Source organism: Lissotriton helveticus, chromosome 7, assembly GCF_964261635.1.
Source record: "Lissotriton helveticus chromosome 7, aLisHel1.1, whole genome shotgun sequence".
In the NCBI taxonomy this organism is placed as follows: Eukaryota; Metazoa; Chordata; class Amphibia; order Caudata; family Salamandridae; genus Lissotriton; species Lissotriton helveticus.
Window position 1 is genome coordinate 1,101,819,682 of NC_136068.1, and position 15,262 is coordinate 1,101,834,943.

The window sequence follows — 15,262 nt, forward strand, 5'->3', positions numbered from 1 at the left end:
ATGCATTACTACACCATTCATCCGATCGCCATGAAACTTTGGGAAATTGTTGAGGACACTCCCACGAAGGTTTCTGGCATAAAAATGTTTTAAATATCGGCCCCCCAGGGCCCTCATAATCTTTCGAATAATGATGTACGCACCAGACGGAAAAACAACAAATCGTGTATCCACAAGCACTCGAATAAATAAATAGAATTAAAACAGCATTCATCCGATCGCCAGGAAACTTTGGGAAGATGTTGAGTACACTCCCGCAAAGGTTTCTGGCATAATTTATTTTTAAATATAGGCCCCCCAGGGCCCTCATAATCTTTCGAATACTGATGTACGCACAAGACGGAAAAACAAAAAATCGTGTATCCACAAGCACTTGAATAAATAAATAGAATTAAAACAGCATTCATCCGATCGCCAGGAAACTTTGGGAAGTTGTTGAGTACACTCCCGCAAAGGTTTCTGGCTTAACATTTTTTTAAATATCGGCCCCCCAGGGCCCTCATAATCTTTTGAATACTGATGTACGCACCAGATGGAAAAACAAAAAATCGTGTATCCACAAGCATTCGAATAAATAAAAAGAATTAAAACGACAATTTGAAATGTTTTCCATATTAAAATGAATAGGTTTCAATAAAAATTACACAATGGAAATTGAATGTTATCATAACGAGTTTCCTTGAATTTCCTTTCTTCAGAGATCGCAGCAAAGCGCGACTGGTAAGCTAGTACTTCATAAAATAGCAAGGTGGGATGAAACCACCCACCTCCCAACCATTTCCTCTGTGTGTTCTCAGAATGGTAGCCTTGCACAAATATTTTCACTTCCCCGCCATCGTCTTGAAGGAGGTCCAGCACTTACTAGAGTTCTCGGATACCCCAGCTTCAGAGTACAACCCTGTTACAGTGTGAGTGCCATTCCCCCTGCTGTTTGTAGGCAAGATGCTCAGGCAAATCTGGGTGCCCAGGATAGCCACTATGAGTACAAATATCAATGTCAAGGAAAGATGAACCCATATTTTCCCCCTAAATATCCCTTCAAGAAGGCTACTTCAGAAAATTCTTCAAATAGGACAGATAATACATAGCTAGTGCTGAATGAACAACAGAGTTGACATCACCACTTAAAACAGAAAAAAGAATCATGTATTATCCTTGGATTCTGTCAGGGAAAAGTCTGAAAAAAATATAAAGTGTACCGCTATTATGTGGTTTGTAACAATTGCTCTTAGGTGAGCACCAGGATGCATATGCTAGATATAGTGCCTAAGAACAAGATCATACATTGAGCAATCAATACACAGAGAAAGGGTTTGGATAACCTTTAGACTCAGCGAGGGGTCATTCTGTTTGAAGAGGAAGTCCCAGACATCGAGGGTTCCATCCAGCTTGGTGGTGAAGAAGACTGTGGGTCTTGCAGGGCTCCAACAGCCATCACTAACATATGCCATGTGGTACCTGTACGAGAAAATTTCAGAACAATGATTCTTAATGCACTGCAAACTGTTCACTCTGGGTAAACTTCATAGAGATTTCCCACAGATACAACATATTGCGACCCCCTGATGAAAATTCAGACCAGCAGAATATTGGTAAGCTATGGCTGTTGAATATGCTGTACTTCTTCTTGTCAAAGGTAGTGAACATTGGCAAAGCCAATAGGTCTCACTTATGCAAGGGCTATTGGCTTTGCCAATGTGTCTTAGCCATGTTGCACACCAGTGTGACTGTTGTACAGCACAGCTAAATGTTAGGGGCGTAGAGGAGAGTGGCATGGAGTGGAGTGTCGTAGAGTAGAGCTACTTAGAGTGGAGTTGAGTGTTGAAGAGTGCAGTAGTGTAAAGAGTTGTTGAGTGGATGGTTGTGGAATATCATAGAGTGGAGTGAACTTTAATAGAGTGGAGTGTCATGGAGTAGAGTGTCGTACGGTGGAGTGTCGTATAGTGGATTGTTATACGGTGGAGTGAGATAGAGTGAGGTAGAGTGTCGTGGAGTAGAGTGGTGTAGAGTAGTGTAAAGTGGTGCAGATAGTGTTGAGTGGTTTAGTGTGGAGTAGACTGGAGTGACGTGGTGTAGAGTTGTCATGTGGACCGACTTGAAACAAAGGCATCTTTATGCTCACGTTTCTTAGGTTGAATTCTTTCTACAACATGGGGACTTTTGACATACATTTGTATACGTGTCAGTGCAGGATAGGTTTCTCCCAAACTGCATTTGCTTAAATTTCAACTTGATACGCACACCATCATGATACCTTGAACATTCTGTACGATGTAAAGAGATCACTGCACAAATATCTTGGCTTACTATTGCCCAGTAGGTGAAGATGCTATCCAACTAACCTAAACAATTACGGCCTTTCAAATGGGCACTATTTATTATATATATGAATTCACTTCCTCGTTAAAATCAGAGTTGCAAACTATTGACACTTAGAGGTTGATGTATGTTAGAACTCCAGCTCAGTTGATTCCTGTCCGCTCCACGAGGGATGTCCCGCTCTACACCCAGACGGACAACCTGACACTTGCCCCCAGGTAACGGGAAGTTAGATCACCCAACAGGGATTCTTGGCAGATCACCGACTCTAGGCCATATTAGGTTAGGGAACATTAAGTAGGAGCACATAACATTCCACTACATATATGATTAGATGTATTAATTGTTTTAGCACGATGATGGAGCTATTCATTCTCTCCGCCATTCTTCTTTTTCTAATTATGTTGATATGTTTCATTCTATTACTAAATATTGCACACATATCTTACTGAAGAATCTCATTTTTTCATTAAATATTGAAACTGCAGGTTTTGTATTTCTTGTGTATTTTCTTTGTTATGCTTGAAAGTCCAAACAAAAAGGTTTTATCTAGATCTGTAACCATGATTTTCTCGGGGAATCAGGTTTATCATGTTCTGAAGTTACACACACATTTGTTACTGTTAGAACCGGGAGTCTCTGGTTGGCAAAGGTAAGTACCTTGGCCCAAGTAGGGACCCCTAGCTCCGGTCAGGGCGACGGAATAACCCTCTGAGATAACCCCTGCTCACCCTCTAGGTAGCATGGCGCGAGCAGTCTAGGCTAAACTCGGAGACAATGTGGATAACATTTGCACTTAACACAACAGCAATTCCCAATCCACCACAAACTGAGACCACACAGGTAAGTATATATAAAATATAACTTTATCTAATTTCAGCCTGTAAATGAAGCAGTTGCATGATAATCACTTCTTTAAAACACATAGCATTCTTAGCTTAAAGGTTGCACGTTAAACACTTCATTTAGAACAAGGTTGCACTTAATTCTTAGTAGGTCTTGTAAATAGGCAGTTCTCAGCATAACAATAAAAATAGTCTCTAGTCTCTCAAATCAGCACTTAAAAGAATATGGCCACTGATTTATAGTTGTGACACTCTCAACATGAGCAGTAGACCCAAGGCCCACGTGTACGTGTAACTAGGGGCTTCAAGCGCTGTTTAAACTCCCCTCGCGAGGCCCAGGGACTCTTTCTCGTCCCCGGGGCAGCCTCGCGTCTTCCTTGATCACAGGCGCACCACTGCGCACCAGCCGTGCAGACTGCACGCGTCCCCGCCCCGGCCGGTCCCCTTTCCTCTCCCGCCCGCTCTCGACAATCCAACGAGCGGCGGGGGAGGCGGTGAAGCTCACCTGATGGAGGGACGGCGGGCCAGGGGTGCGGGACGCTTCCAGGTCCCTCGGCGGGGTCGGACCTCTTCCCCGGTCCCGGCGGTGATTTTGGGGAATCCTGAGGCACCTCCTGCAGCTTCAGCGGAGGCAGCCAATCCGGTCGCGGCCCTCAGTCGAGCCCCTCTGAGCGCGAGGCCGCCAACGAATGGCAGCGCGGCCTCGCCGATGACGCTCCGCGGGCTCAGCCAATCACGGCACACCACACCTGATGACGCTGCGCCGCGCGGGCCAATCCCGTCGCGGCGTTAGTGAGGGGGCTCGGCTCCCTCAGCCAATGGGGTCGCGGCGGCTTCGTTCTTCGCCGCGGCCGCTCCTGGTCACGAACAGCAACTTCCAGGGGTGATCCTGGCCCCGGGCTGCGACGGTGATTTGGCGGCAAAGGGTTTTAAAGGGCGCTGGTCAGAACTAGACCCCCCTCTCGACCTTGCCACCACCTGGGAGCAGATTTCACGAGGGGAGGCTCCACAAGCCTCCAACCCTCACGATTAATGTGCCGATGAGCACACCGATCTCCTCCTCACGCTCCGCAGTCCAGCACCACGCGTCCCGGGTCCCAACAGCACGATTTTGCAGCTGTTTCCTGGGATAGCTTTCGGAACCTTTAGCCCTGGGTTCCCAGCAGGAGGCCAGCTCTTCTCAGGCCCTTGGAGATTCAGTTGTAGACACAGCACACAGCAGAGTCTTGGCAGTTTCAAGTAGGCAGGGTCACAGCACACAGCAAAGCCCCTTTTCTTCTCCTCAGCTTCCAGGTAGACAGTAGACCAGGTCAGCCCTTAGAGCACACAGCAAGGCAGTCTTCCTTTAGTTCCCTAGCTGTCCTCCTTCCAGCAAAGGTTCCTTCTTGGTTGCAGAATTTCAGAATCTAACTCTCTGCAGACAGGGGTCCTTTCCTTATACCCCCCAATGTCTTTGAAGTTCTTGGTGCATGGAGGCCCTGGGTCCAGTCTAAACCAGTTCTGGGGGTTGCGGAGCACTGAGGTGTCTCTGGCTTTCTTCTTCCTGTCAGCTTCAGGGCCAGTGGGGTCAGTTGACCACCAGGAGAGAGCTAATGTGGGGGAGGTAGGCAGGCACAGCCCAGCACTTATCTGGCATTCCTTCCTCCCTCCTCCCAAGCAGGCAGATGTGCCCTTTCATCCCCGGGATGGCTCCGACCCTCTCCTCTGGGGCTCTGCAGCCCCTTCCTGTCACATCCAGACCAGGCAGACATTCCACAAACCCAGGCACACAGAAAGGTTTAGACAAGAGAATAGCCACTTTCTAAAAGGGCTATTCTCCAACCCAGGATTTAAAAACACCCTTCACTAAAAGATGTGTCATTAAATTCTGAGTCCAGGGATATCTTTCACTTATGTCCCATCTTGTTCCTATGGGGAGATAGGCTGGTATCACATGGGCCCAGCCCCCCTCCATGTTACTCTATGGAGCAAGATAGCCTTACAGCAGTGAGCACACAAAATGACTGCAGCCCACTACCAGAGCATATTACCTGCACTAGCACATGCTCTACCTTATCCATACACTGCACCCTGCCCAGGGGGGTACCTTGAGCTTTCCATAGGGGTGACTGATGTGCACAGACAGGGAAGGATTGGGCCTAGCCAGTGGGGACACTGGCCAGGCTGACATGGCAGTCACTGACTGCACACAGGCCCTGCGCTGGCAGGCCTGAGTCACCATTTTAAAGCTACTCATGTGGGTTGCGCAATCTGCGCTGCAGGCCCACTAGTAGCATTTGTCATCACCAGCCCTGGCACACACAGTGCCCTCTACTAGGGACTTCGTGGTGATACAAATATGCCAATTAGGTATACTCCATCAATATCACAATTTACAGAAGGAGCACTTACACTCTGACACTGATCAGCAGTGGCAGAGTGTCCAAAGCATCTAAATCAGCAAAAACGAAATCCAGCACAGCATCAACACACATGAGTCAGAGGCAAAATATGGGGGAAGAATCACGCCAAAAGGTGTCAGGTCTAACACGTGTCCCCTCCAGCTGAAAGTGGGGAGAACTACCCAACCTCTTGGGAGTCCTCATCACTAAGGCGGAAGAATCTGGACAGACCGTCAGCGTTGGCGTGTTCTGTACCAGGGCGGTGCTCCACCGTAAAATCCATCCCCTGTAGGGAAATGGACCACCTCAACAATTTTGGATTCTCACCCCTCATCTGCATTAACCATCTGAGGGGCCTGTGGTCGGTCTGAACACGGAAGTGAGTCCCAAACAGGGAGGGCCTCAGCTTCTTCAGAGCCCAGACCACAGCGAAAGCTTCTCTTTCAATGGCACTCCATTTTTGTTCCCTGGGGATCAGCCTCCGGCTAATGAAAGCCACCGGTTGGTCTCCTCCCTCGTCATTGATCTGTGAGAGCACTGCTCCCACGCCTTGCTCTGAAGCGTCAGTTTGCACAATGAACTCACTTGAAAAGTCAGGTGCCTTAAGCACCGGTGCTGTGCACATGGCAGTTTTGAGGGTGTCAAAAGCAGTTTGACAGGCCTCAGTCCAATTCACTTTCCTGGGCTGATTCCTAGATGTCAGCTCTGTCAAAGGGGCCACAATGGTGCCATAGCCTTTGACAAACCGTCTGTAATACCCGGTGAGACCTAGAAAGGCTCTCACCTCAGTCTGGGTCTTGGGGGGTTCCCAAGCCAGAATGGTATCAATTTTTGCCTGTAGGGGCGCCACCTTGCCGCTCCCCACCTGGTGTCCCAAGTACACCACAGATCCCTGCCCTATCTGGCATTTACTGGCCTTGATAGTGAGGCCTGCCTTCTGCAGAGCCTTCAACACTTCAGTGAGGTGTTGCAGGTGTTCCTCCCAAGTGGAGCTGAACACCGCAATGTCATCCAGGTAGGCTGCGCTGAATTGCTCCAGCCCTGCAAGTACCTGGTTGACTAATCTCTGAAATGTGGCGGGGGCATTTTTCAACCCAAAGGGCATGACACGAAACTGGAAGTGTCCTTCTGGCGTTGAAAATGCTGACCTCTCCTTTGCCCCGTCAGTTAAGGCAATCTGCCAGTACCCTGAAGTCAAATCAAAAGTACTCAGGTAATGGGCAGCTCCCAACCGATCCACCAATTCATCAGCTCTGGGGATGGGGTGCGCGTCAGTTTTGGTGACCGCATTGAGCCCACGGTAGTCCACGCAGAACCGAAGTTCTGGGGTGCCACCGGGGGTAGCAGCTTTCTTAGGCACTAAGACCACTGGGCTAGCCCAGGGGCTGCTGGAGGGCTCAATAACCCCAAGCGCCAACATCTTGGAAACTTCTTCCTTGATGCTAGCTCTGACCTTGTCAGCCACCCTGTAAAACTTCTGTTTCACAGGCATGCTGTCTCCAGTATCCACGTCGTGGACGCACCATTTGGTGACACCTGGGGTCAGGGAGAACAGTGGGGCGAACTGACCCAACACTTGGCGACAGTCCTCCCGCTGTTTTGGGGTCAGGGTGGGGGAGAGGACCACACCATCCACTGACCCATCTTGCTCCTTGACTGCCAGGAGGTCAGGGAGAGGATCACTATCCTCCTCCCCTCCAACATCTGTAGCCATGAGCATAGTTACTTCAGTCCTCTCAAAGTGGGGTTTGAGGCGGTTCACATGTAGCACTCTCAAGGGCTGCCTGGGAGTCTTCAGGTTAACCAAATAGGTAACCTCGCTCTTGCGCTCCACCACCTCATATGGGCCAGACCACTTGTCACGGAGCGCACAAGGCTCCACTGGCGCCATCACCCACACCTTCTGGCCCGGTTGGAACTCAACCAGAGAAGTGTTCTGGTCATACCACCTCTTCATTTCCTCCTGGCTAGCCTCCAGGTTCTCTTGAGCGAGCTTCCTGAAGCGCTTGGTCTGGTTGCGGATGGCCAGCACATAGCTGAACACATCCTGAGGGGTTTTCCCACGGGATTTCTCCCACCCCTCCTTCACCAGAGCCAGAGGTCCTCTGACAGGGTGGCCATACAGCAACTCAAAGGGACTGAACCCTAATGATTTCTGAGGCACCTCCCTGTAGGCAAACAACAGGCATGGCAACAAGACATCCCATTTCCGCCTCATGGGCTCTTCCAGGCCCATAATCATGCCCTTCAATGTGCGGTTGAATCTCTCAACCAAACCATTTCCTTGAGGGTGGTAAGGAGTGGTGAATTTGTAGGTCACCCCACACTCACTCCACAGGGACTTCATATACTTAGAAATGAAGTTTGTCCCGCGGTCCGAAACGACCTCCTTCGGAAATCCCACCCGGGAAAAGATCCCCATCAGGACACGGCCCACCACTGGGGCGGTGACTGTCCTGAGCGGAAGGGCCTCCGGGTACCGAGTGGCATGGTCCACCAAGACCAGGATAAACCTGTTGCCTAGGGCTGTCTTGGGATCCAGGGGCCCCACGATGTCAATGCCCACCCGCTCAAAAGGGGTGCTCACCACGGGAAAGGGTTGGAGGGGGGCCACGCGCCTCCCTCCACTCTTGCCACTGGCCTGACAAGTCTGGCAAGACTTACAAAAGGCAGAGACATGCGTCTTCATCTGGGGCCAGTAGAAATGGGTGACAAGCCTGTGATAGGTCTTGTCTTGCCCCAGATGTCCTGCGAGAGGCACGTCATGAGCCAGACCCAGTAGGAAGTTCCTGAAGCGCTCCGGTACCACCAGCACACGGGCTGCGCCGGGCTCAGCGAACTTAGGCTCACTATAAAGTAAGTCATCCTCCCAATAGATCAAATGCTCCTTGGACCCCAGGCCTGCGGCCTGGTCGGCAGCCTGCTGCCGCACACCAATGAGAGAAGGGCACTCCTTCTGAGCCTGGCAGAATTCCTCCCTGGAGGGACCACCCTCTTGCTGCCACTGGGACAGCTCAGGCAATTCCCCTAGTTCGGCCACCTGCTCCCCTGTAGGTTCCAGGGCATCCCCCTCTGGGTCTGCCTCCTCCTGGACCGTGGGAACAGTGGGGGCCGGTTTCCCGCGCCCTCTACCCCTTCCTCTCTTGGCAGGTCCCTGGGCCACTGTTCCAGGCTCCAGTTTTGCTAGACCGCCCTCTCTGGCTGTCATTGCACGGGTGGACACACAGATCCACGCAGGCAAACCCAACATCTCCAAGTGAGTCCTGTGCTCCACCTCCTTCCATGGGGAGCTCTCCAGATCATTACCTAATAGACAATCTACAGGCAAGGCATCACTTACAACAATCTCCAAAATACCGGAGACTCCTCCCCACTCAAATGGAACTTTCGCCAGCCTGCAGTAGCGCACTGAACTGTCAGCTGCCACCACAGGCCGGAGTACCTGGGGAACAATTTGCTCTTCAGACACCCACTGACACCTAACAGATGTCACGCTGGCCCCTGTGTCTCTCAGAGCCTCCACCACCTGTCCATTGATGGTTACCTTCTGCCCGTATTTCTTAGTGTTTTGGGGCAGCAAGGTTTCCTGGGCCATCTCTCGGTCTCCTAGAGAGACAAGGGTCATCAATGCTAACCCCTCCTCCCCACTAGAAATCAAATCCCCTCCCAAAGCTACACTGGCTATCGCCGGAGCTGGAGCTGGAGCTGGAGCACCAGTGGGTGCAGATTTCTTCTTTGGACAGTTTGGAGCAATGTGCCCCACCTCCCTACATGCATAGCAAGCGAGGGTCTTCTTGTCCTGCGGGCCCTTATGGGGCCAGGACTTCTTAGACTTGGGGGGTTGAGACACCTTCTCTTGGGAACTACTTTGGGGCCCTTTAGAAGACTCCTTTTGATTACCCGTGTCCCCCCCACTCTTCTGCTGGGGACCCTGTCCACCTTTGGCGGGGGTACTTACCACCCCCTTGTGGACCCTGGTGCTAGTCCACCGGTCCGCCTCTTTAGCAAGCTCACTGGGATCAGTTAACTTACTATCCAAAAGATGCTGGCGCAGCTCTGGGACACACAAACTACTTAAGTGCTCCCTACTAATCAAGTGACACAACCCCACATAATCAGTAACTTTGCTGCCCTTCATCCAACCTTCCAGTGCACGCGTGTACATACTCACACACTCCACCCAAGTACTTGAATCAAGCTTCTTGAAGTTCCTAAACTTCTGGCGGTACTGTTCAGCAGTGAGCCCATACCTGAGGCACAAAGCCTCCTTCATGGCGGAGTAGGACAAAGCATCCTTTGCTTCTAAGGGTGCCAAAACATCCCTCCCAGAGGCCTCAAAATGCTTCCACAATCCTGCTCCCCAATTCTTCTCAGGCACCTCATTCATCTTTAAGGCAAGTTCATACGCTCTGAACCACGCATAAATATCCTCACCCCTCTGATAATTCTGTACCAGATCCTTTGGTATGTATACCTTACCCGCCTGTACTGGTTGTGCGCTGCCACCATTAGAACTGGACCCCCTCTCTTTATATTTGAAATCCAATTCCTTCATGCTCCTCTCATGAGCCAATTGGAGCTTCTTCTCCTCCAAAGCGAGAGCATGCCTTCTCTCCTGTGCCGCTCTCTCCTGCGCCTCTTTCTCAACTTCTAGGCGCAGTCTCTTCTCGTCGGCTTCCGCTTTGAGCTTCAAAAGCTCAATCTCATGGGCCCTAGCTCTCTGATTCTCCTCCAACTCCTCTGGAGAAATAATCCTACTGGAGTGGGTGCTGCCGGCCCTAGACGCTGGCTTCGCCACTGGCAATTCACTGGGCAAAAACCCAATCTCCTGTGCGCCACCCTCTTCAATAGTAGCTTCTGGGACACCATGTTTGGCCTCCCACCAGGCCCTCAGAGCTGTCCGTAGCTCTTCCTTATTTGCGCCGCCCCTTACTGGGCATTCAAGCTGTCTGCAGAATTTTCTCAGTTGCTCCTTGTTATAGGTGAGCAACTCCTGGCTTTCAAATTCCACTTCCCCTTCTGCATTCATGCTTTGCGCGGTCTGAGACATGTTACCTCCTACCCCTTTTCAACTAAAAAGGTTTCACCAAAAAGAAAAAATCTTGCGCAACCTGTTCCGCTAAACTAGACTAGTGATGTACAAGAAATCACTGCAGGTCAAGTGCAATTATTAGTTCAAAATCCGCACCGCGAGCCACCAATGTTAGAACCGGGAGTCTCTGGTTGGCAAAGGTAAGTACCTTGGCCCAAGTAGGGACCCCTAGCTCCGGTCAGGGCGACGGAATAACCCTCTGAGATAACCCCTGCTCACCCTCTAGGTAGCATGGCGCGAGCAGTCTAGGCTAAACTCGGAGACAATGTGGATAACATTTGCACTTAACACAACAGCAATTCCCAATCCACCACAAACTGAGACCACACAGGTAAGTATATATAAAATATAACTTTATCTAATTTCAGCCTGTAAATGAAGCAGTTGCATGATAATCACTTCTTTAAAACACATAGCATTCTTAGCTTAAAGGTTGCACGTTAAACACTTCATTTAGAACAAGGTTGCACTTAATTCTTAGTAGGTCTTGTAAATAGGCAGTTCTCAGCATAACAATAAAAATAGTCTCTAGTCTCTCAAATCAGCACTTAAAAGAATATGGCCACTGATTTATAGTTGTGACACTCTCAACATGAGCAGTAGACCCAAGGCCCACGTGTACGTGTAACTAGGGGCTTCAAGCGCTGTTTAAACTCCCCTCGCGAGGCCCAGGGACTCTTTCTCGTCCCCGGGGCAGCCTCGCGTCTTCCTTGATCACAGGCGCACCACTGCGCACCAGCCGTGCAGACTGCACGCGTCCCCGCCCCGGCCGGTCCCCTTTCCTCTCCCGCCCGCTCTCGACAATCCAACGAGCGGCGGGGGAGGCGGTGAAGCTCACCTGATGGAGGGACGGCGGGCCAGGGGTGCGGGACGCTTCCAGGTCCCTCGGCGGGGTCGGACCTCTTCCCCGGTCCCGGCGGTGATTTTGGGGAATCCTGAGGCACCTCCTGCAGCTTCAGCGGAGGCAGCCAATCCGGTCGCGGCCCTCAGTCGAGCCCCTCTGAGCGCGAGGCCGCCAACGAATGGCAGCGCGGCCTCGCCGATGACGCTCCGCGGGCTCAGCCAATCACGGCACACCACACCTGATGACGCTGCGCCGCGCGGGCCAATCCCGTCGCGGCGTTAGTGAGGGGGCTCGGCTCCCTCAGCCAATGGGGTCGCGGCGGCTTCGTTCTTCGCCGCGGCCGCTCCTGGTCACGAACAGCAACTTCCAGGGGTGATCCTGGCCCCGGGCTGCGACGGTGATTTGGCGGCAAAGGGTTTTAAAGGGCGCTGGTCAGAACTAGACCCCCCTCTCGACCTTGCCACCACCTGGGAGCAGATTTCACGAGGGGAGGCTCCACAAGCCTCCAACCCTCACGATTAATGTGCCGATGAGCACACCGATCTCCTCCTCACGCTCCGCAGTCCAGCACCACGCGTCCCGGGTCCCAACAGCACGATTTTGCAGCTGTTTCCTGGGATAGCTTTCGGAACCTTTAGCCCTGGGTTCCCAGCAGGAGGCCAGCTCTTCTCAGGCCCTTGGAGATTCAGTTGTAGACACAGCACACAGCAGAGTCTTGGCAGTTTCAAGTAGGCAGGGTCACAGCACACAGCAAAGCCCCTTTTCTTCTCCTCAGCTTCCAGGTAGACAGTAGACCAGGTCAGCCCTTAGAGCACACAGCAAGGCAGTCTTCCTTTAGTTCCCTAGCTGTCCTCCTTCCAGCAAAGGTTCCTTCTTGGTTGCAGAATTTCAGAATCTAACTCTCTGCAGACAGGGGTCCTTTCCTTATACCCCCCAATGTCTTTGAAGTTCTTGGTGCATGGAGGCCCTGGGTCCAGTCTAAACCAGTTCTGGGGGTTGCGGAGCACTGAGGTGTCTCTGGCTTTCTTCTTCCTGTCAGCTTCAGGGCCAGTGGGGTCAGTTGACCACCAGGAGAGAGCTAATGTGGGGGAGGTAGGCAGGCACAGCCCAGCACTTATCTGGCATTCCTTCCTCCCTCCTCCCAAGCAGGCAGATGTGCCCTTTCATCCCCGGGATGGCTCCGACCCTCTCCTCTGGGGCTCTGCAGCCCCTTCCTGTCACATCCAGACCAGGCAGACATTCCACAAACCCAGGCACACAGAAAGGTTTAGACAAGAGAATAGCCACTTTCTAAAAGGGCTATTCTCCAACCCAGGATTTAAAAACACCCTTCACTAAAAGATGTGTCATTAAATTCTGAGTCCAGGGATATCTTTCACTTATGTCCCATCTTGTTCCTATGGGGAGATAGGCTGGTATCACATGGGCCCAGCCCCCCTCCATGTTACTCTATGGAGCAAGATAGCCTTACAGCAGTGAGCACACAAAATGACTGCAGCCCACTACCAGAGCATATTACCTGCACTAGCACATGCTCTACCTTTTCCCTACACTGCACCCTGCCCAGGGGGGTACCTTGAGCCTTCCATAGGGGTGACTGATGTGCACAGACAGGGAAGGATTGGGCCTAGCCAGTGGGGACACTGGCCAGGCTGACATGGCAGTCACTGACTGCACACAGGCCCTGCGCTGGCAGGCCTGAGTCACCATTTTAAAGCTACTCATGTGGGTGGCGCAATCTGCGCTGCAGGCCCACTAGTAGCATTTGTCATCACCAGCCCTGGCACACACAGTGCCCTCTACTAGGGACTTCGTGGTGATACAAATATGCCAATTAGGTATACTCCATCAATATCACAATTTACAGAAGGAGCACTTACACTCTGACACTGATCAGCAGTGGCAGAGTGTCCAAAGCATCTAAATCAGCAAAAACGAAATCCAGCACAGCATCAACACACATGAGTCAGAGGCAAAATATGGGGGAAGAATCACGCCAAAAGGTGTCAGGTCTAACAGTTACCCTGTAAGGTTAGGGTTTTGGATGGTGCACTGTGAGTTACCAGGACAATAGGCCAACATCTTCCGAGGGGGTGCAGGAATCAGACTTACACCATCCCAACGTTTATGTTGTCCGACAGTTTAACCACACTGCTTCAAGCTATATGACATGGCGCCGCCAAAGTTAGAGTTTGGGCTCTTATTTGATGGATTGCCCGAGTAGTTTTCTTTTGTATTCACATACAAATCGAAGAGGTCCGAAGTTAGTGGGAAAATCCATCTCAGCTACGTAGGGATCCCGTATTTGTATTTCCTTTTTGTGCTGGCTGTTGTTATGAGCCCCAATGAACCCCAGTATAGGCCTACGTGGACGCACAACCTTTTACCTACATTTGTCCTACCTTCCTCTCTACATAACTGCCCTAGCGCTGATCTTTTACCTAGTTACCTGCCGAATAAATGTTGTGTGGTTTTCTTCGACTAGTCTAATTTATTATGCATGAGGATTCTTAGTATTATATTTTAATCCCCTGCCTGCAGGATTATCATCTTCTGTATAATAACTCTGTTCAAAAGTCACCGCTATCGTCATCCTTGGACGACAGGCCCACAGTACCATTACACATCTAGGTAGAACCCCTGAGGTACCTTTCGGGTTTAAAAGAAGAGCATCTTCCCTGGCCAGCCTGAGGAGAAACTTCCATTCTGACACAAGACGCTGAGATTCCTACACACAAAAATATCAGCACACAGTGGTGTGACATCCCTTGTGGGGTGTCCAAATCGAAACCAAGTCCTTCATTATTTCCCATCAGGTAATGGGGTTGGCTCTCTACTAGGGGATTCTTGGCTTTACACCCTACATACATGCTAGATACATTTAGGTACACTTAGATAAGGTTATCATCTCAGGAGTACGCATGATTGATGCCATGTATCTATCTGCCTGCATATACTCACTGTTTTAGCACTAGGGTAAAATTCTACCTTTTATTAATTCTGTCAGTGTTTCCAACTAGGGATGGGTGGGTGAAATTTTCGAAATTGCCTTTCGCAAAATTCCGCGAAATGGCAAAAAATCTCAGCGAACACGCGGATTTTCGCGTGCTCATGGAGATTTAGGGGGTGGGGCTTCTTTGTGAGTTCACATGCCTCTTGTAGCAATCCCCGTGTAGTTCCTGTGACCAGAAGGCTGCTTTTCCCTCATCTGCTGCTCTGATCGGTCTATGACAGAGCAGCAGATGAGGGGAAAGCAGTCTCTTGGTCACAGGAACTACACGGGGATTGCTGCGTAATGGCCAGAAGAGTTGTTTCCAGTGACCATGGTATGTGTGTCTGTAACTTTGCCATCTCACCAAAAGGCGCCGAGGTCCCTTGAGTGAGCTGTTCATCATAGTGGGGGAAAAGGCGGGAAGACGTTGCATACCGTTAGTGTGTGTGGGGCGGGCCAGACGGGCGGGGCTTCTATGCAAGTTCTGTTCACATGCCTATTATTTAGGGTCAGAGACCGATCAGAGCCGCAGATGAGGAGAAAGCAGCCTCCTGGTCACAGGAACTACACGGGGATTGCGCTTGAGAAACTTGTGGATGCAAAGACCTCCATCAAGGATTACAGCTAATTGTAGACGGTAGATATGGGGAGAAAGCACACCTGCCTTGCCTCAACTGTGCTCACAAATTTTTGGGGCTGATTATACATTACTGAATTTGACCTTCAACTAGGGCACCTGCTTTATTTATGTCTGTAAGTGCTTCCTGTTGAGGTTTAATTTTTGTGACA

At 50.8% G+C, this 15,262-nt stretch overlaps 1 protein-coding gene across 20 annotated transcripts in view; it reads right to left on the bottom strand.

Annotated features, from left to right (window-relative positions):
• DNAI2 (dynein axonemal intermediate chain 2) overlaps positions 1-15,262 on the bottom strand; it is a 375,814-nt gene that overhangs the window by 115,312 nt on the left and 245,240 nt on the right. For all 20 annotated transcript variants that reach the window (XM_078654258.1, XM_078654257.1, XM_078654254.1 and 17 more), the window contains exon 10: positions 1,323-1,458. In XM_078654258.1, the coding sequence (XP_078510384.1) occupies positions 1,323-1,458 (136 nt within the window). The remainder of the gene's footprint in view (positions 1-1,322; positions 1,459-15,262) is intronic.